General features: G+C 31.5%; 1 protein-coding gene and 1 long non-coding RNA gene across 2 annotated transcripts; both read left to right on the plus strand.

The window, feature by feature from the left end:
* Positions 1-631: 631 nt before the first annotated feature.
* LOC121120126 (uncharacterized) lies at positions 632-9,836 on the plus strand. The gene is made up of 2 exons (XM_040714966.2): positions 632-940; positions 9,252-9,836. The coding sequence occupies exons 1-2, from the start codon at positions 766-768 to the stop codon at positions 9,575-9,577; spliced, it is 501 nt and encodes a 166-aa protein (XP_040570900.1). The 5' UTR covers positions 632-765; the 3' UTR covers positions 9,578-9,836.
* Positions 9,837-10,268: 432 nt separating this feature from the next.
* Positions 10,269-11,899, plus strand: LOC121120968 (uncharacterized). Its single transcript, XR_005865291.2, has 2 exons — positions 10,269-10,725; positions 10,786-11,899. It is a non-coding gene; the product is annotated as an uncharacterized lncRNA (long non-coding RNA).
* Positions 11,900-21,755: the final 9,856 nt, after the last annotated feature.

The raw sequence follows: 21,755 nt of genomic DNA on the forward strand, positions 1-21,755 counted from the left end.
TATCCACCGTTCATCCATATTATAATATCGATGTGTAGCATTAGGTAATTATAATACCCCAAAAAACATAGTACGTATGTTTCTACTAGGATGAGGCCTATTCTGAAGGAGAGGGGAGATGGCAGTAAAAAAAAGAAGATATTAGTTGGAAAATTTGATAAAATGTAAGGATAATGTGGAATGTTTTAAGATAAAAGAATAAAAAAATATTATCAAGTAAATAATCAAATAATATTTAAATATCATGAAAATTCTCTGTGATTACACACATCATATGATCTTTGATTATGAGGTTAAAATAAATTGGTTAATGTTGAAAGGGAACTTTTAGAAATTGTTGCACTTAATTTTGAGTTTTATTTTTATTTTTGATCTTACACGTTTTTTAACAACGATTTTCTATGTAGTAGCAATGATTTCATCTTGACTTTTATGTGGGAAATTAATCAGTAACTTTGGGCAACTTTGGCTAACTACTGATAATGATCAAATTGTCTATATTTTCGGTTCATTGATATATCGATTATTGAGTAGTAGAGTATATCATCCGCAACAAGTTGAAATATTTCCCCATGGGAGGGAGATTCACTCTCGCCCAATGAAACCCAGTTCGTCATGCGTGCGAGTAGCGTAGAAAAAGCAATTCCCCCAATATATTTTTTTATAACGTCTACAAATTCATCATCTTGTGGGAGTAAAGTTTTTTCCCCATCACAAACAATTTCCCATTCCAACCCATCAGTGGATAGTGATTAGTGATCCGCTATGTCCTCCCTCACTGATGAAGAGGATTCCAAACGTACAAAAAGTGTCAATGGTGCATTCGCCTATCTTCGTGGACTTATACCCACAGAGCCTCTGGATCGGAAGTTGAGTAAAATTGAGACGCTTCGCCTTGCCACTTCGTATATTGAGCACTTGGCTACTCAACTAAACAACGGTAATAATTTATCAATTAATCAAATATTTTGTAAATATATAAGAGGAAACCCCTAAATGAAATTATATCTGGTTACTTTGATTGCATGTCGAAACCTTTATTCAGGAAAGAAACCAAAAGGGCCCAAAATTAGTAGTTGGGGATTTTTTCCCCCCAACAATTGTTCGATGATTAAGAAGCAGATAAAATTGACAGCTGACAACAAAATTAACTATATAGCTTTGTGATAGAGAGATCACGCAGTGATTATTAATGGACTTTGATTATTTCTTTGCCTTTTTTTAACTTTATAAAAACCAAGGGGAATATTTGAGTTTAAATGTAATAATGACCTAGATTTTATGGGATATTCGAATAGCATACACACAAACCTAATCATTGGACCCTAGAAATGGTAATCATATAAACAATGTCTCCAATAAAAAATGAACAGTAGTGTTTCGACTTGACTCCATGATGAGTCAATTTTTAAATTCCAAAAAAAAACGAGTCAACTACTAATTTAATTGAATCAGCTGGATTTTTATTGGTAAACCTCATCAAATGATATTTTGAGTTTAGGGGCAACGCGGCTGTTCCTAAGTGATATTCTAGTCAATCATTACAACTAAGGAAATTTTCTAATCATTTTAATAAACAAACTGAAAAAATATCTAATTGTTTGGTCAAAAAAAAGTTCGATCCTACAGTTATTAAAAAATATATATATTTATTAGTCCCATTGGAGTAAAAAAAAAATGTCAAAAGAGTACATGAAAAGTAAATTATATCGAGGCATTGCTAGATACATATGACCTGGAAGTAATTTATGAACTGTTTAGTTCACTATTTAGAAAAGTTATTAATGAATTCCAATATCTGAAAGTGTGCTTGATTATTTTAACAAAGCTCAGACTAGATCTTTTTCCTAACTGGCCTCCAATTGATCGGAATTTTTTCAAATAGTATCTTAATATTTTAAGCTGTAACAACTTTTTTAATATATAATTTTATTATTTTTGACCTTGACTCATTCTTGACCAAATATCTTTATTTTTTGGGCAATATAAAAATTAGTATTTTTATTGAAAATAAATTAATAAATGAGTTGTTGGCATGTATAACTACTTAATTTTCTTTTTTACCCTTTGTAATTTATCGACTCTAGTCTGCCAACACATAAATTAAAGTGCATTTGTTGAAGTATAAGGAATTTCAGGGCACACAATTTTTAAAGTAAAAATATATTCACAATTTATTTTATGATTTTCACTCACATATATAAAAATACATTTAGAACCACTGAATAAGTGTTGTGTTGACTTGAATCAATTAAGTTGTGCTGAAATGGACAAAGCCGGTAAGGGTCAATCCCCCATTTGTTTTTTCGGCGAGTTTTTTTGGGATTTTTTCCTCTCTCGATTGAGCTTATATATTTTAGTAATTGTGATATCGTGGATTTTCCTTACAAAACCGTGTTATATGCATAGAGATTAGAAAAAATATTATTAGAAATTTGGATTGATTAGAAAACCACTTTCTAAAGATTGTTGCACCAAAAAGCTCCAAACTTCCTCTTATGAGGTTTAGTGATAAACAGAGGTTTATCACTAGCTTTTATTATTTAAGGAGAGGGTCGGGCTTCGCCTCAAAAAGTATCAACACCGTCATACAATTTCTTATATAAATTGGTTTCTTATAATAGCGTCGTAAATAGAAATCCGTTATTATTCCAAAAGATGCATTTAGTCATGTGTATCTCCTGTTGTATTTAGTACAATTGGTTACTGCTAGATAACATTAGAAAGATAAGATTTTGGTGTAAAAATACTTTTTAGACAGTTTGATGATTGTTCGAGTGGTCATCAAAGATGGATACCATATTTTACAGTATTTATTCGCTAATGTGAATAGTGAATCTTGATAAAAATCCGATCTGCAAATCATGCTCAACTTTGGTTTCGTCTATTCTGCTCCTGTAATTTTGATGCCATAAATGCATCACGCTCTGGAAGCCTAATTGTCGAAAATGTAGATTAAATTACGGATTTCTTTTTACTAAGTCTAATGTATATATGATAAAAATCGGAGGGGGGAGCTTGTGCTCCCGAAAAAGGGGCTAACGACACTACTGGCAATAAAAATCAGCTCACTCATATAAATATGAAGTTGACTTGGATTTTTTAATTTAAAAATCGGTTTGCTATTTGAATCCATAATGGTTCGAGCCGAAATAACACTACATAGAGTATAAAAATATTTAAATATTTAATCTCAAGGAAAAATAAAAAGCCTTTTAAAATTTTGACTCATATCATAATTCTACCTAGATGTAAGTATTTGATGATAATCAAACGAGTTGATCAAAGGGAAATCTTTATACTACATCAAAGCCTACGCTACATAGTTTGGCTTCAATCAAACTTTAATTATTTTCTTAATTATCCATAAAAGTTTAATGAGATAAAAAAAATTATCTTTGAGGTCATTTTGTTTTGTTTTTTTACAAAAAAAAAATGAAAAAAAAGTGAAGTCAATGACTTGATTGATTTCTGCGTATATCCAAAAAAAGAAATACGCAAAAAAAGTTGAAAATTGAAGGACTCGAACATTTTAGTGCAAATTTGTCTCACATTATACGACTATTTATATACCTAATATACACATTAGAGTGGCCCTTAAATTTGTGGTCTTAACGAATTATATCATTAAAAGAACTTCAAGCTGTGACAAAGAAAAATTTGGTTTAGACCCATCTCATTTAAAAAATCATTTGAAACTGAAAAAATAGATTGAAAAACGATTAAATTCTGTTCTACGGTCCGAGTCTGAACCAAAATATCAATAGAAATCGTTTAAAAGAAAATCATTTTAGACCTAACCTAAATAATCGGTCTTGAACCGTGTCTCAACGCTAATGAATACTAAAAAGTCATTTTAATATATCAGAATAAAATGATGACATGAATTAATAGTTGTAATTAAATATTGTAATAATCAAATAAAGCGTTATAAGACGTAAAAATTGTAACTTTCACAACATAATATCCAAACTTTTTTGAAAGTGATAAAGTTTATATTTTTTTTATCATAAGGAACATTTTTGGACCATACTCCTCTCCCCAATTTTTAAGGGATTTTTTAAAGAAATATACTAATAAGTGGGGGCCCAAAATATGTACAAGTATTTCATTACGATTTTATATGAGGTGTTCATTACGCAACCAAACGACAGCTGATGCAAATTGAGCAAGTTTGATTTTGATCTCGTGTCTTTAAGACTAAAAAAGGTCGGAGGAATAACATAAAAGGTCACGCCAGGGCTCCACATCGGTGTCACTGCCAAGAAGATTGCTACTTGTCCGTTAGGATGCTCACCTCCTACACTATTAAAACCCGCTCTCTCCCATACAGCCAACATTAACCAAAAGTTATTCGCCAATGGTATGGCTTACTTCTGGTCTGCCTCCATGCAGCTTTCCTCCTGGTCTGACCTCAACATACCTTTGCAGTTTAGAACGCCTTGGAGAAAAATGTGTGCCGTACCTCCCAATTTGGATTTCCTATTACCTATGGTACGCCTGATGGCCTTCATCGTCAAGAGCTGCAAATCTAGTCGCAGGCGTCTCAAGGAAGTTATTGCTAGAGAAGGAAGAAATATTGACTATACATAAAACATAGTATTTTAACATTAGACAAATTAGTATTGGGTTGTCTTTTCCTGATTAGATAAAAATTACGTTGTTCGTAATTAAGTGATGGTGCTGAAAGTTTTGGACACAACTCTGTATATATATATATATTGAGATTATTACACTTTTACTATTAATGGTCCTTGATAAGAGAAAAAAAGGAAGTTCCCACACCTTTTTCATTTATTTTCAATGAATGACACCCTTGTAACAACACCAATGATGGAAAAACACACACTATTGTAAATTTATCAAATCAAGTCATAAAACGTTTTATAAGCGTAGTAGTTGTATTAACAATGAGACTACCTAATGTTGTAAAAATATTAGAAAACAATTATTATGGCAAGGTTATAAAAAGTCAGTTTTATGCTCATGTGTGTACATGACACTTTTTATAAATGTAATCGCATTGGAATTATAGAGAAAAGAGCATTTTCTCATGATTTGGGTCATTCTAAGATTTTAAATAAATAGGTACATTTCCTGAGATATACAGGAAGTACGGAAATTAGGGTAACCACAAATGTCTCTAGCTCGTCGCAGTTTCATATATCAGTTTCATATTCTGTGTATTCATTCTTATTAAGCCAGTTGATCTCTTTAAGTCATGAAACCATTATTATACCAATATGACCCTGACCGAGAACCAGAGGAAAGGTATTCAAAACGCACCTGGAATGGTGCAGTCGAGATCAGAAAGGACCCAAAGATCAAAACTGATGTCTTTCATGATTTGGACAGGTATCTGGGAGGGAGAAATCCGCCATTGGTCCTTATTCCATGTGGCGTCAGGGTAAATCCCAAGAACTACTTGGAGGATGTTCTCGAGGCTCATGTAAAGCCTTGGGGTGAGCACATGTTTGGGAAACAGGCTTGGACCCTCCAGCAATATAGAGCCACCTCAAACACCGCTCACGGCAAATTTTCCAAACTTGATGTATAAGGAAGAATGGCCTCCAAGCAGCTGGATTTAAATCCTATGACTACACTTTGTGGCCCATTCTTGAGGCAAAGGTAAATACATAGCCTGATAAGATTTTTAATAGTCTGAAGGCTTCACTGCTTAAGCCATGCGACCAAATCGGCAATGAAGTTAAAATTAAATAATTGTTACTTGATAAAAAAAATTAATTAGACGAAAAAAATGACGATTATTTCATTTTTTAATCGTTTTAAATGGCTCAGCAAATATATAAATTGTGTTCGTGGGGGTGGGGGGAATGGGATATATTGCTAACTGAATTGTATGTGCATTTTAATTGTTGAAATACTTGTCTGATTACTTTTCTATAAAACATAAGATTACTTTTAATTTGTGTTCACGCTCATACAAGATTGTAATAATCGCTCAACAAATAAATGAAAATGATTCGTGTCGTCTTCATATCTCGCATGAACCAAATCAATAACTTGAATTAATCTCTGTCAATAACACTATCTTAAAAATAAGTATTTATTTACATTGGCTTAAACTGACTAAATGCTGTCATTTATTTAAAATTCCAATATGAATACATTTTGAAACAGGCTAATGAGCATTAGACTGTCCCATATTGGAGTTAGATTCTTTTTCCCTGCATTCTAAAAAATATAAAAAGTTCAATTTGTGACGTATTTTGAACAAGGCTAGAATAGGTTTAAAATCCACTTTTCATATTAAAAATGGAAACACGCCAAAATGGTCTTGAGAGACCTCAAACAAGCATCACTCAAACCTCTTTATTATTGACTTCATGGTTGTATATGCTTAAAAATGGACAATTTTGTCTCAAAAATGGCCTTGACAGACCTCAAACTGGAAGGTTAGTTTTGTCCTCCGGAACAGGCAAGGTATTTTTGGATGGGAAGAAACATATTCAACCCAAAAATGAAACAGTCTTATCCTATAAATTATCTCTTTAAATATGAGCAAATAATGATTATTATATCATTCCTTAGTTTTTGTACATAGAGTTCACTTCCAAAGGCGGAATATTAAAGCATTTATTCTCATAAATAAAAAGAAGAATTATTTGAACTATGAATTCCAAAGCTCATGTGTTAAAACATCTTTTTGTTGTGTTTTTTTTTTTTATATGTGTGACTACATACATTCCAAAGTGAAACAAAAAGAAATCACAGGAGGAACACATGTCCCTCTCTCCCTCTCTCTAAACTATGTATTGTCGGTACATGTTCCTTTATTTTACCCACCATGAGATATTAATAATTATCATAGACACTAATAGATTTAAACAATTTACATACATAGACACACAACGAAACTGAAACTTGACACCTTCTGCGAATGACACAAAGAATCTCGTGTCAAAAATATCAAATAATATATGTGGCCTCTCAACACTAACGTATGCAACAACCTATATGGATTTTTCTCTAAATTGAGCACGGACTACATTTGTATAATTCCGTACGAATTACAGTCAATGTATATCATCTAATTATTCTAATAAACCGGGTAAGGTTAATAAAGATACAAGGTAAGACCATCATGTAATTGGGCTTGCTGGAAATTTCAATTTGATGTATCGTACCGACCGCTCGGCGAAAGAGTCAGATTTTAACAAAACACGCAACCAATCATAGTCTATGACTTCATTATTGGTAGAATTTTTAATTTGATGTATCGTACCGACTGCTGGGCGAGAAAGACAATTTCGACTAAACATACAATCATTCATACACTATGACGTCAATATTAAAAAGCGTGGTGTAAGTCAAACATCAGTCGTACACGCTTATGGTATAATCTTGTACTTCTATAAAGATTGCCCTTTGTGTGTGTAGCAAATTGCATTCTTTAAGTAGACAAAATTGATCTTCACAATATAAAAGTAAGATATGGATTTATCATATTTGAGAAGGGGGATATCTGGGTCAGTATAAGCATTTTTAATAAAATATAGATTATATGTATACTATTACTATTCTTCTTGGGTATATTAACTTAGGACTGAACTAGACGGGACTAAGACTTAACTGGAAGGTACAGCAGTATTCTCTCCTTAATAAGGACGAACGCATCACTACCAAGGAGTAAAGAGAATCAAAGGAAAGAAGCGAAACCCCGGTTAAAATAATAATTAAACAAAATATGTGCATGATCATATATAATCAAATAATAACAAAGGATGTGACTTTTGTAGAGCACGAGGAGAATAAAACTCTAATAATTATCTACAAAAATCCCAAATCTTACAATGATACGAGACAAAAAATAAACCTAAAGCACATTATACATTTTAAACTTATCAGAATTATAGTTGATGATTTCTTATTTATTGATATGTCTGTCGCCTCTTTCTTTAACGTCTCTTAGGAAGTGAGTAGTATTGCAAAATAATAGATTATTTAGAGCAGTGAGTCCCAAACTCTTCACCACTGCAGAGCCTCTATGGGTATTTCCTTGTGAGATGATTTTTTTATAAGTTTTCTTCTATAGAAACCACTTTTTGATAACCTCGCGGAGCCCTTGTTGGTAATCACTATATTATTGGAAGGTTGATATGGTGTGATTTGGGACTATTTTAATTACAATTACTAATTAATAACAGGTACTCTGTGGCACATTATATAGTTCAAATAGCCACATTTAAACATGTGTTGACTAAACAATCTTGAATAGAAATCAAGAAAAGTAGAGATACCATTTATATTTTTTTTAGCTTTATATATATATTACATATTTAAATCAACTATAGACTTTGTATTCAAATTTTCGGAATGTGTTGAGATATTAAGAATGATAAATATATTAGAATTTCGTCATTGGATTTACGGTACATAAGTTGGCCCCGAAACGACCTATCAACTATGAAATCTATCAATTCATATATAATTCATTGCCTCACAGATTCCCTACTATTTGCTTATTGAAAGGACTCATCGGAATAATTCTTGTTAATATAAATTAACGATAATTATTTGCCAAAAATACCGAAAATAATCGATTCTCAATTTTTATGAAAATCAAATATGGAAATGATTCTATATTTTTTTAGTCAATTGCGAGAAAAATCATTTTAGTTTATTTTTGTGTTGATTGGTCTTATGCTTTTATAAAAAAAAATTTCTACATATGTACAATATACTTTTTAACAGTTTGAGTTCAATAAATTACATTTTTTTCTTTTCGATGTTTCCTTGTTGTGCCAATATTCCTTTGAGTCAATAAAAGGTTTTGTATTTAATTTTGAGTATGAGTTAGGATACCCAAGAGATTTAGCTATAGTTTAGAACCTTAATTTGATTAATCGTGACTTATATTGGCCTCTACATAACCTCTTTCTAATGACATTACTAATTTCATTATTTTAATGCAATGATTTATTTTCGCTACTGTAAATGAAATTCGCGACTCCTCCAAAGGGTTAGTCAGAATAATTTAGTGATAGAAATTGACGATAATTTGATCCACACTCAAGTTTATCTTTGGTGTGGACGGGTCACGTATATTATTTGTAAATACAAAATAAATAAGTAATTTGAATAGGTACAAATTAAATGATAGCATTCATTTGTAGTTGTTAAATAAATCACTGAAATTATAATAAATAGATAAGGCACTTTAGAACCAGGAACTGACCATTTTTACACAGCATATGATTGTAAACTTTATCTCCTTTTTTTATTTGTAGAAATGGCCAATGACACACCATGCCTAGTCCCATCCTCGAATAGAGACCGACGCTCAGTCTGCACTTTTTGCTTAGGCAAAGTGAAAGCAAAGAGTATTGCCAAAAACATCCATGACACATCTTCCATTCTTGTTCCTCAAGCCCCAATTAACAACAACAATTTAGTCAGTCAAGTAAGTAGCCATTATGGCCATAGAGGCTACTATGATAATGACTATCATCATCATCACAACTATACTGACCCATCACAAGCAGACTCTACTTCTCATACTCACCACCAGGCGGCGCATCATCACTACTCCATACATCAAAGTACTATTTACTAGGGGATATTATACGCACATTTGGAATGGGGGAACTTTTTTGTCATGTAATTTGTCATAAATACAATGATGTCAACAAACATACTTAGAGGGGGAAAACAAAAAATGAATAATTAATTATATGTAATTAACAATGTGATAATCATTAATTAATCAACAAGATAAGAAGTGTCTAATATAATATAAGAATTTACATACTATAAATTATTAATATTGCTAATTCAATACATATGTTTCAAAAATATACGACTATAAAAAAGAATATTGTTTAATGATTACTTATTTCAACAGGCCCTAATTAGTGTTGAGACCCAGTCCCAGATCGAATCTTTTTTTCGGTTTGGTCTTACATAATTTTTCTAAAGCATATAAGAACATATTTTGTCTTCTCTATAATAAAAACACACGTCTAGACTGAGTTTGTACAAAATTAGTTCGGTAATAAGTAAAAACGCACATAAAAAGAAAAAGAAAAACACTTATTAGTGTACTGAACGATCATTAGTTGAACTCAAAATTAACTGTTAATTAGCTGTGGACAATTCTCAGTCTACAACTATGTAAATAAAGATTGTGGATAATTTGCTAGATACTAACTGATTATGTGTCCTCTTTTCGTTTTCTTATTGTAAGAAAGGCTGAGAGATAAAATTGTTAAAAGATTGGTATGTGTTTTATTACCTGACCGGTATTTTCATTCCTCGTAAATTCATTCCTAGTCTTTTCATTCCTAGTAATTTCGGGTATCCTGTATAACTTGGCCCACACGTCATACTTTCTCTTTCTATCCCCAAATTAAAGACAGTGACAAAGGATAGTTGAACTCTAGCAGCCTTTTAATAATCATGAAATAAATTTCGTACGTCAAGCGTAGGATCGCGAAGGGAAAGGAAGAATATAATTGACTGAAGAAGAGAAGACGCGAAGTGAAGCAAAGAATACATTGACGCACGAAAGGGATCTCGACTTCCGAGTTATTCGGTTAATTAGCACTTCGAAGAGTCACGAAAGTAGATGGAAGGTCTCATTGTATAGAAGAAGTTGTGAATTTGGCTCTCATGGAGTATTCAGAGGAGGGGGGGGAGTTCTCTCGGAGTCCATCCGTTGACTGAGAGAGGGAGAGGAGGCCGGAGGAGATCAAATCTAATTATGTAAGGCATTCCAACTTTTTCCTATATCTACCATGATCATGACAGTAGAATTAATTTCAGCAATACTTTGCACGGGAGTCGTAGTGTATAAATTCATACTGGCAGGTTTCTTCTTGGACATCGATGAACTCGGATAGAAGTCGGATAACCGCTAATTAACCGAATAACTCGGAAAAGTCGAGATCCCTTTCGTCCTTCAATGTATTCTTCGCTTCACTTCGCGTCTTCTCTTCCTCAGCCAATTATATTCTTCCCTTCCCTTCGCGTCCCTAAGCTTGACGTACCAAATTTATTTCCTTTATTATTAAAAGGTTGTGAGAGTTGAATGTCAACCATCCTCTGTCGCTGTCTCCAATTTGGGGATAGAAAGAGAACGTCTGGGCCAACCTATACAGAATACCCGTAATTTCGTTCCCAGTAAAATTCCTCTCCGGACATTTTATTCCCACTTAAATATTTAATGACGTCATACTGTCAAAAGCATTTATATATATATACTACTGGTTAGGAGTTTTTAAGGATGTAGGGAGGTCCGGTTAGTCGGCACTGGAGACGACTGATTACTTATGATGGATTGGATATAGATATAAAGGATTTATGGTGCTTAGGAATTAGAAACTACGTCATCATAAGTTTTAAATAGTGAGTAGGACTGGAACCGGATCCGTGGATATTGTTCAGACCTAGGGAAGTAGAAATAAATGACGTCATTACTCTTACCTGTGATGGTCTATAATTACCAATAATCTCTCACATCAATTCCATCATCCCTATTTCTCTTCAAACATTTCAGATCTACGTAAATAGTAAGCAAGTTTGCTTGGCCCCCTTGCACTCTTCTCCAGGATCACTTACAATCACCTACTTTCATTTAATTTCTGGATTGAAACCGTATTATATCCATATTTAAAGTGGAAATGAAATGTCCGAGAATGAATTTTACAGGGGATAAATTTACTGGGAATGAAATTACTAGGAATGAAAGGACCTAGCGCCACTTTATTAATATAATGGGATGGCACTACTAAAATAAACAAATACATTAGCTGTTATAACAAACCTACCTGAGCGCACACAATAAGTCATCCGAATTTTTACTTTATGTTTTCGATATACGAATATTTCATCTATTTTAAAATTAATATAAAAGAGAATGTTCTCTCAGATACACTTATACGACTATAAGCGTAGCTTTCTTATATCTCGATTGACTGTAAGTTAACTTAACCATTCATAATACATTCAAGAAAGTAAGAAGGAGTGTCAAAAGATTCTCAAAAATGTAAATTTGGAGGCGATATTTATAGAGTATTTGATAGAGCTTTTTCTTTCAATTTCAGTTATGTCTATATTTTCAATATTTATTCCATATTTGAATTTTTGACAGAAATTCAGTCTTTCTCTCTATTAAGCCATTAAAAAAAGCTGGGAATAATGCCTTTTGGCAGGCCAAAAAAGTATTTACCGACACATGCAACCATAGTTTGATCTCTCTATGTCTATAATGTGATAGCTTTTGTCTAAATAGAGTGTTAATTTGACTATTTTGTATAATTTATTACCTAAAACCTGAAATTTTGGCTGAATTCTGGAACTGATTTCGATTTTATTCTACTAAGGTTAAAAATAAATCGCAATTCCTTTTTGTTCCGATATATGCTATTACATATCAGCCATTGTGCCTCTATATCAACACAAAAACAAGCAAAAAAGACTTTTTTCTTGTATATATTTCTCAGCTCCTTTTCTAAATTGGAATCTAAAGACCTTTATTTTACCAGTATGTAGAAACAAAATATTAGGGTGTTCCCATTTATATTCATTAAGTTAAGAATAAATTTTCTCCATTCTTGATTTCTCGACCACAAATGAACCAGCTTACATTTCAACTTATATTTAGAGAAGGACTAAGTCCTTATCATGTCCTATCTTTTGTGCAACCCGTGATTATATTCTGACCACAATATCATATTAATATTATGCATTTATATCTTGACTTCTTAATGATGATGATGAAATTATGGATAATTTGTCAATTTTTCTATTCAGACATTCAGCCAAAAAAAAAAAAAAAAACTTACTTTATCAATACATGTAGTTGCCGTTTTAAAATTGCAATTAGTAAAAAGACGAGGAATTTGTATGTTATATTTTATATCAAAGGTCAAAATTTCTTGGGCCTTGCAAGTGTTATTCTATGAATTTAGATACATTATTTAAAGGTTATTTATTTATCTTTAAATATGATTAAATTGATAAATTAACAAAAACTTACATAACTATGTTGACCCATATTTTGTAAAGGATCATATTGGCATGACCTATTTTTATGAATCTTTTCACTGACGTCACAAATTGTATAATGGTTGAAGGAGACGCGATCTTGGGGGATCTAAAGTGATATTTTTACAGCATAAAACAGACAAATTTCTATTAAATCTTCATAAAACCTCCTCAAATGGCTACAATGATTACGAAAAGACATAACAATTGCATTGAATACTCCTTAGTGGCAATCATAGAGGGGGATATTTGGATTAAATCGTATTATTACCTACTAAAAATCCCTATGAAATGGCTAGAACTGTACAATAAATTTTGTTTTGTATTGATACAGAAGAAAAAAAGTAAAATAATCAGAGATAAATATTTTATTTTTTGATCCATTGTAGTATTTAATTGATTGTCTACTATATGGAAATAAGAATTCAAGATGACGTAATAACATATTTTTGATACATATTAGGATCTGATTTATAATACAACTAGGCGTTCGAGAGAGATATATATATATTTTTAATAGACAGTACGATTTAAGTCCTTTTATTTGTTTGTCCAATTTTAAATTCAAATAAACGGTAGTAATTCATCCTTTTCCTTAATGTTAATAAATAAATATTTTTTATTGTTATAAAACTTTATGTTGCAAGCCTTCTCCAAGATGGCCGACATCAATAATGATGCTGTTGTCACAATATAACACTCTATTGTAAATTTCAGCAAATGCCAGGGATATGTAATTGAATTTATTGAAAGATTAGCTGACTTTTGTTCGGCCTTGACATCTGGAATTTTTATATCGTTCCGTGATGAGAAAATATTAAAAAAATATTTAGTGATATTTTAAATCAATATTTTTTTTTATTCTTTATTTTTAATAGAGATGGACATTTAGAGAAATAAATTAATCATAATAGAATATTGCAACAGTTGTATACAACCCTAGTTTTGGGAACTATGTACCTGTTGAGAACCAATACTTTAGAGCACTATGTTCAACTTTTGTCAATGCCATTAATATTTTTGTGGAGAAAAATTATATTTATATTGTTCTAGTTTTCTACAAATGTCCCATTCCTAGTCATTGTTATTCGATTGTTTATTTTCGAAGTTGTGTTAATGGTTGATTATAATTCATTTTGGTGTTTATTTGTTTTCGTTTTTTTTTTGTCAAAATTGAATATATATTTGTATTTAATATTTATCTACTCAGAATTCTAGTATTCTAGTCAGTGATGGGCAAATTAACCCATCTTTTTAACTAGTTAAGTTAAAGTTAATTATTATTTTATTTTTTATAACTAGTTGAACTAAAGCTAATTTCGATTTCTATGAAAATTAACTGACTAAGTTAAAGTTAATTTTGAGTTGTTTTTATCAAATAGTTAAGTTTAAGTTAATAAACTAGAGAGTAATTTACGTCAAATTAACTCACCTAACCTTGGTTAAGTTTAAATTAATTTTGATATTAAAAAAATAACTATTTAAGTTAGTCCATTGAGAGATTTATCAAGGTTTTAAAATAAAGATTATTATTTCGGTTTCTCTGGCTGAAATTTCTTCACTTCCAATTGAATGATCAAGAAAAAAATACCGATTCAAGTTACTACTAAAATGGAATTTAAAGACAAGTAAAATTTCAGATTTTATAGTTTATATCTAATTTTAAACTATATGTAAAATGATAAAAATATTGAAGATAATATAACAACGACATTTTCTACGACACTGATAAAATATCATTTTTATCAGTTTGGTGTGGAATGCCCCAGTTGAAGTTAAAATAACGCTATTTAAATAATTAACTAATTAACTTATATAAGTTAAGTTGCATTAACTTGCCCAACTCTGACTCTAGTCTGGAACTCGGGTATGAGGACTCAAAATTGAATGGGAGATGTTAATGGTGGACTTGAATACAGTTCTTGATAATTATTTTATACATTTATTAACAACCGTCTTTAGGGGCTCATCTGTTCAGAAACACTGGTAAAAAGCATTTAAAAATACCTGTAATTATAATGTATGATTTCTCAAAGTTATGTAAAACTTTATAAATTAAGGAAAAGTATGTTTAAAATGGTATTAGATAGAAATTTTAGTCTTTTTTCATCTAATCGTCTCAAGGAAATAGGAATTTCCTTCATCTATTGAAAAGGCCTCAAAATCATATAGATAATTGAAATTAATTTTCATTACTAATTTATCTATTAGATTTTCAAACCCGGGACTCCATCGTCAGGAGCTACCAATCTGTTCACCAGCGTGTTGAAGTTGTTATTGCTTGTAAAGGAGGACATACTCAATAAAAAATATAGCTAAATATTGTATTTAAGTATATCACAAAATGATTTTGAGCTGTTTTTTCTTGATTTAATAAAAATCATGCTTTTTGTAATTAAAAGCAAAGATGTGAATTTACCTATGTTTGTATTTGAATCCTACATAATGATGATTTGTGAATAAAGAAATTAAAAAAACAAATTCAAATCTGTCTCACACAGAATAGGAAAAGTTGGTATGTAACATTATCAAAAATGGAATGACAGAATCTTCCTTCGATTACGAAAATAACATTACTCAAATTCCTTTTATGTATTGTACATATTATGTAGGACCTATATATATATATAATATTTGACTTTAACATAATGTCAACGGTTAACGAGATAACTGCATAGTTATATACCTAATATGTTGTAAATTAACAAAAAAAAAAAAAAAACATATAAAAAAAATCAAGAATAGGAGAAATGCCCACTTTCTTTTTTTACATCATCTATTCAATATTCACTATCCATCCCAATATTTCATTTACAATTATGTGGCCGAAAATACATATAAAAAAATGTTTATCAAAATTAAACATCGATTACTTTTATAGTTTTTCGACACATTATCGTCAATTTCTACAAACAAATTATTCTGATAAATTCTTTGAAGACGTTGCTAATTCAGAATTAAAGAGTAGGAATGTGTCTCAACTCATACCAGAAACTTGAATGCAAAGTCTATAATTGATCAAAATATGTTTATCTGTATATAAGATACATTATATTAAAAAATATATATGTATATATTCGCTATTTTTTCATTTCCTTGATATTTGTTCAAACTTGTTTTTATGTGAGCTCACTGTATTTATATACTGTCTAATATTTTAACGACATATTTTGGTCTTTTAAGAATTTTGTACTCAAATTTTTGGGATGAGTGTAGATGCGCAAGAATGTTAACTATAGATTAGAACCTTTATTCGAATCATGAGACTTAATTTGGGCCTCATATCCCCCTTTTAAAGGAATATATGAATGTAAAATTATCTGTTGGGGCGATAAATGTATTGTTGCTTATCTTAAAATCCTAATGCGCGTAAATCCCGTCGTTGTTTAACCGTCCCAACATTAAATTATATATTTTAACTTTATAAAAATTGATCGTAGTTGTTACAAATGATATACTAGAGATTGGAGATCCTAGTAGTATTTAATTATTTAATTTGCGTTTGTATCCCAAGTCTCTAAGTGTAAAAATGTCAGATCAATAATAAAATGTGCGATCGCCTCTCTTCTCTCGACAGTGTCAGTGCCGAGAAGCCTGCAGAGACCCTTGCCATCTCTATCCGGACTATTTATAAAATCAAGAAGTCTATTACATATATATACAGCCAAGAAGAACCAAAACTTATACAGCTAAAATATGGCTGACTTTTGGCCTGCCTTAACGGGACCCTCATCAAGGCCTGACCTCAACCCCATGGACTTTGCAGTTTCGGGTGTCTCGGAGAAGAATATCTGCCACACGTCTCATCCAAATTTGGATCTGCTCCGAACAGCAATCAAAGCAGCGTAGTACGCCATGGTCGCGGTCTATGGGACATACTGAATAAAAAATAACGTATATAAATATATATTGCAAATTGGTATCGAGTTGCATGCAGGGGCGTTCGTAAAGAATGAACTGGAGGGGCTGTAGGCCAGAATCATCACTTTGTGGAAGAATTTAAATATGAAAATATGATTATTTTATTGGATTTCCCTCATATATTTAATAACTTAGTAATACGACTGCAAATTTTGAGCCCTCACTCTTTATAATCATCAATAAACAAATTGGATACTTTTTGTCATAAATACTGGTGAATTCATAATTTTATGTTAGGAGAAACAAAGTAAAAACTTTGGAAGGCTGATTATAATTTATAAATTAATGTATTACATTATTAACCAAGACATGTTTTAGGCAGAGTAGGATATCTTCTTCCTTCGTTCTTTTCATATTCATCGTTTGGGTATATAAATTATAAAAATGCATGAAATATCTTTTTTGAAACCTCAATAATTAATTCCATAATATGTTAATAACTTGGGAACTAATGAAGTACCCTTCCCAAAAAAATGGGATACATGAAGTATATGATAAATTAGTAATTTACATCAAAGGGAGACCAAAAGTATGAAACACACAAGATATTACAAGAATATTTCAGTTGCTGGCCTGAATACAAACTACAAGGAAATAACAGAAAACTAAGTGCAATTATTAGCCCCTAATAATTATACACTATGCAACGAAATTTAGGCCTTGGAAGGCCAACGATCTAAAATCTCTATTATTATTTTATTTATGGTATAGAATATGAAAATGATCTTTAGAATTATCAAACGCAGTAGTGTGTGTGTCCATCCATCACGGCCGAACCAATTCATGGATTTTGATGAATTTTTTATGTAGGTCCTTATGGCTCCAAAAACGGCTCTGGTAATATTTTTTTGTTTTACATGGACCCCTATAGATAACATTTTTAGAAGTTTGTCTATATAACCTAAGAGCCAGGGTGTATTTTGGATATTAGACGGGGTCTTTGATGCTCAAGGAAGCGAGGGTGGAAGAATTTTAAAGTTAAATTTCTCTAATGCGCCTTTCCTGAGCACCACACTACCTTCATAATATCCCAAAATACAACCAAGCTCTCAGTTTGTACAGGTGAAGTACTTGGATTCAAGGCTGTCTAAACTGCCCCACCACAGCATATGTTGTTTAATCGCAGCCCACAACACGTGGGTTGCAGTTTATACTAGCGAATTAGAAGGGGTTCTTCGTACTGAGAAATACGGGAGTGGAGAATTTCAAACTGCGTTGAGACCCATTACTTCACAGACTTAGAGCAGGGGCGGATTATGAGATATTATAAGGGTTCGTTGATGGTCGGGAAGGGCAACGGAGTAATTTAAATTGCCTCAGGACATGCAGTTCACCTCGACAATCCGTGGACGGGGTGTATTTTAGCATATTGGAAGGAGTTTTTGGTCCATATAAATGGGGAGGTAGTGTTGGTTCAACCCCTAAGTACTTCATCTGTACAACCTGAGAGCCGAGGTGTATTTTGAGATATTAAGAAGGTTTCTTGATGTTCGGGAAGGCTGGTGGATAATTTTAAGTTGACACGGGAAGGGTTACTTGTGTCCAGAAATACAGCAGCGGTAGAGTTTAAACTGTACTTTAGCCCAGCACTTGACCTGTACAACCTGAGGGCCAGGATGTATTTTGAGATATTAAGAAGGTTTCTTGGGGCTCAAGGAAGGGGTGGCAGCCATATTTAACTTGAGTCAGGCCCAGTAGTTTACCTGCATAATCCGTGGGCGGGGTTTTATTATAGAAAATTGCAAGGGTTGCTTGGTGTATATAAAGGCAGAGGGGATGCAATTGAAACCGCCTTGAGGCTAAGTACTTCACATGCACACCCTAAGGTTCAGGGTGTATTTTGGATCTTAAGACCGTTTCTTGATTCTCAGGGAGCGGTGGCAGAGAAATTTAACTTGACTGGGGTTGAGAAGTTCATCAGCACAACCCGATGGATGGGGTATATAGGGAAAGAAAAGTGCCTATTCATATATTAGTATACTTCTACTTATAAAAACAAAATGAGAATAATTCATAAAATTTCATAGTATTTGACTTTTGTTTTCTATAAGCAGAAGAGTTCTTAATTAATTTTAATTTCGTAATGTCCTAGGAAACGCTGGGCAAACCAACTCTAAAATATATTTTAAATGCGAATGTCTCTGTGTACATATGTGTTTGATCTGGATTCACGGTCAAACCAATGAATGAGTTTTGCTGAAATTTGGAATTAAGGCTGCTTATTTATTAAATAGTCCAAACGAAAACTAAAAGTTAAACTGAAAAAACCAATCAAAATTGAACTTTGTTTTGATGGCAATTCTTTTTTTTTTTTTGTAGTATAAGGTTTATTCTTGAGTTTAGCCATAACATATAGCAATTGAAAGAAATATTAACTTCCATAAAGGATTTTTCATTTTACTGGATTTTTGTATGGTTGGGTACATTTAATAGGAGCTATATTTAAGATAACTTAATATACAATTGATCTTTTGAATGTGGGAATGTTTTTTATCAATTGTCATAACCTTCAACTTTCATCAACATATATAGTTATTTCATTTCAAAATATGGCTCTGAATCGAAATTATACTCAAAAACGTGAGTTGTAAAAAAGGCCTTAAAGTCCAAACGTAATGCGATTGAAAATTGTGGTTTATGGCTTAATAACAATAATAAATGTGTTTATAACCAGTTGGTGAAAAAAAAATGTACCATAGTGTTTTTCATCGAAGAAAACAAATATAATCCATGAACCATTTTCAGAAAAATCATTTATGTTGGCTTTTGTATTGACGGGACACATTTGTTTATAAATAGCTTTAAATGCGTTTGTAAAAATATTATACATTTTCATAATAATAGGTAATTGGACCTTTGCAAAAAGTCACTTTTCTATTATTATTATTAAAAGTCTTGTGGTTTGCAAAAAAAAAAAAAAAAAAGATGCAAGAAAATGAAGCTTTTTAGTGAATCAATTTAATTTTTATAATTGTTGTGTCCTTGTCACACTGATCATATGCATATTATACTTATATACTAAGTAAAAAGGTATGTCTTTTGACTTCTTAACCTTCACGATTTTCTTACTAAAAATAAAATTATATTTATTTAAAAATACGTGAATCTTTTAAGAGAAATAACGAAGACAAATAAAAGGAGGAAGGGAGATGAAAAATTGGTCGAAATAATGGATTAAACGAGAATTAATAATAACAAATTGAGTGTATAATTAAAAGGTCCTTCTGATAAATGAATGTATTTACAATATTACCCCCAGAAGGGTAAAAAATATTATGATGCCATTATGTTCAATTATATATAAACACACATTTACTTGGATTTGATATTTTATTATTATACTTTTAAAGAATATTTGTAAAAAGGATTTATTTATACACTTTCAAATTTGTTCAATGTTTTTTGAAGGCATTCAGCAGGATTAGAGATAGGGCGGGTCTTGGACCCGGATTTAAAGTATTCGGGTACGCTATAAATAAATTTGTATTATCTGAGATCCGAACTGGCTTCGGTACTCGAACTTTTTTGGGCTATAAAAAAGTATACGAGGGATTATCCGGGCCTTAAAAAGCTTTCAATGTTCCTTAATGCTTAATCCTTGTTATATAAAAAAAAGATTTTATCTCTATCCAACCTACTCTTCATTTATCTTAATTAGTGATTGGATTTTCATTTACATGGCTGGCGTGGTTAGTCGACAGGGCGTTATCTTGCACGTCGCTGGTTTTTATTGTTTCATGCAACTTGTCTCTAAAACAGAAACCGAAAAAAGGATTATGCTAGTTAGTCCATTCTTCCAAAGCATGGAATTGTTCACAGCTTAAAAGGAGCTAATGTTAATTAAACCAATCAACGTTCAGAACACCGATTAGGAGAAAACGAGAAAATAATCGACAAGTGATAATAAAATATAGTGTATATTTTTGTGTTAGCAAGGTAACGCAATGCTCACAAATCCAAAAATGTACACTGTATTGACTATCAGCTGAGAATTTTCTTCTTCTTTCCCTCTAATCAGTATTCTTGAAATTAATTAGTTGGATACCAATTAGTTTAAATATCCTGTGAACAGTTATCAACTCTTATTGAATCAGAATTAACTGCCAACTTATCTCGTGCCTTCTTCTGTTTCAGGGTTAGGATTTGGCTTTGCGTCTTAAAAACTATAGACAATTGAACATAACCTGAGATAAATGGCATTCTCTATCAGGTGTTCTATAAATCTGAAAATGTTATTAAACTGAAAATTTAGGAGGTTTGGGGGCCTATGATAGAAGATTAATATATGATGACGTCACTGGGTAATATCTAAGATATCATCGTCTTCAAAGAATATTCCATAGGGTTTTTTTACTGACGTAACAAATATCATCATAACTGAAGGAATCGTCATTTTGGGGGCTCAAAGTTGATTTTTTACTGTATAAAATGAACAAACTCTAAATGAATCTTGATTAAACTCCATCAAATGTCTTTAAGAATAAATAAATAAAAAAAATGTATCACTTGCATTCAATACTACTTGATATCAATCATTAACTGTGAGTTTTGAATTAAACAATGTAATATGTACCGAAAATTCTGATGTAATATATAGGTATCGAATAACCTTCTAATATCATATTTTAAATACAATTTAAGCTCAAATTTATAATAAACAAGGCAATAGGCGGATAATAATTTAATGGATATAAGGTTTAAGTCTTTTATTATTTTGCGGGTCCCATTTTGACATCCAATAGCTTAATATTCTCCTTAATATATATGAAAAAGGGTTTCTCATCGTTACTTAACCCACAATCAACAGCTTCTTTTCCAATCACATA

Source organism: Lepeophtheirus salmonis, chromosome 6 (genome assembly GCF_016086655.4).
Source record: "Lepeophtheirus salmonis chromosome 6, UVic_Lsal_1.4, whole genome shotgun sequence".
In the NCBI taxonomy this organism is placed as follows: Eukaryota; Metazoa; Arthropoda; class Copepoda; order Siphonostomatoida; family Caligidae; genus Lepeophtheirus; species Lepeophtheirus salmonis.

What these genes read in the sequence shown, in the direction of transcription:
- LOC121120126 (XM_040714966.2), top strand. Translation starts at nt 766, where the DNA reads ATGTCCTCCCTCACTGATGAAGAGGATTCCAAACGTACAAAAAGTGTC. An exon ending in GGCTACTCAACTAAACAACG is followed by an intron (nt 941 to 9,251) that starts GTAATAATTTAT and finishes TTTTATTTGTAG; the next exon opens with AAATGGCCAATGACACACCA.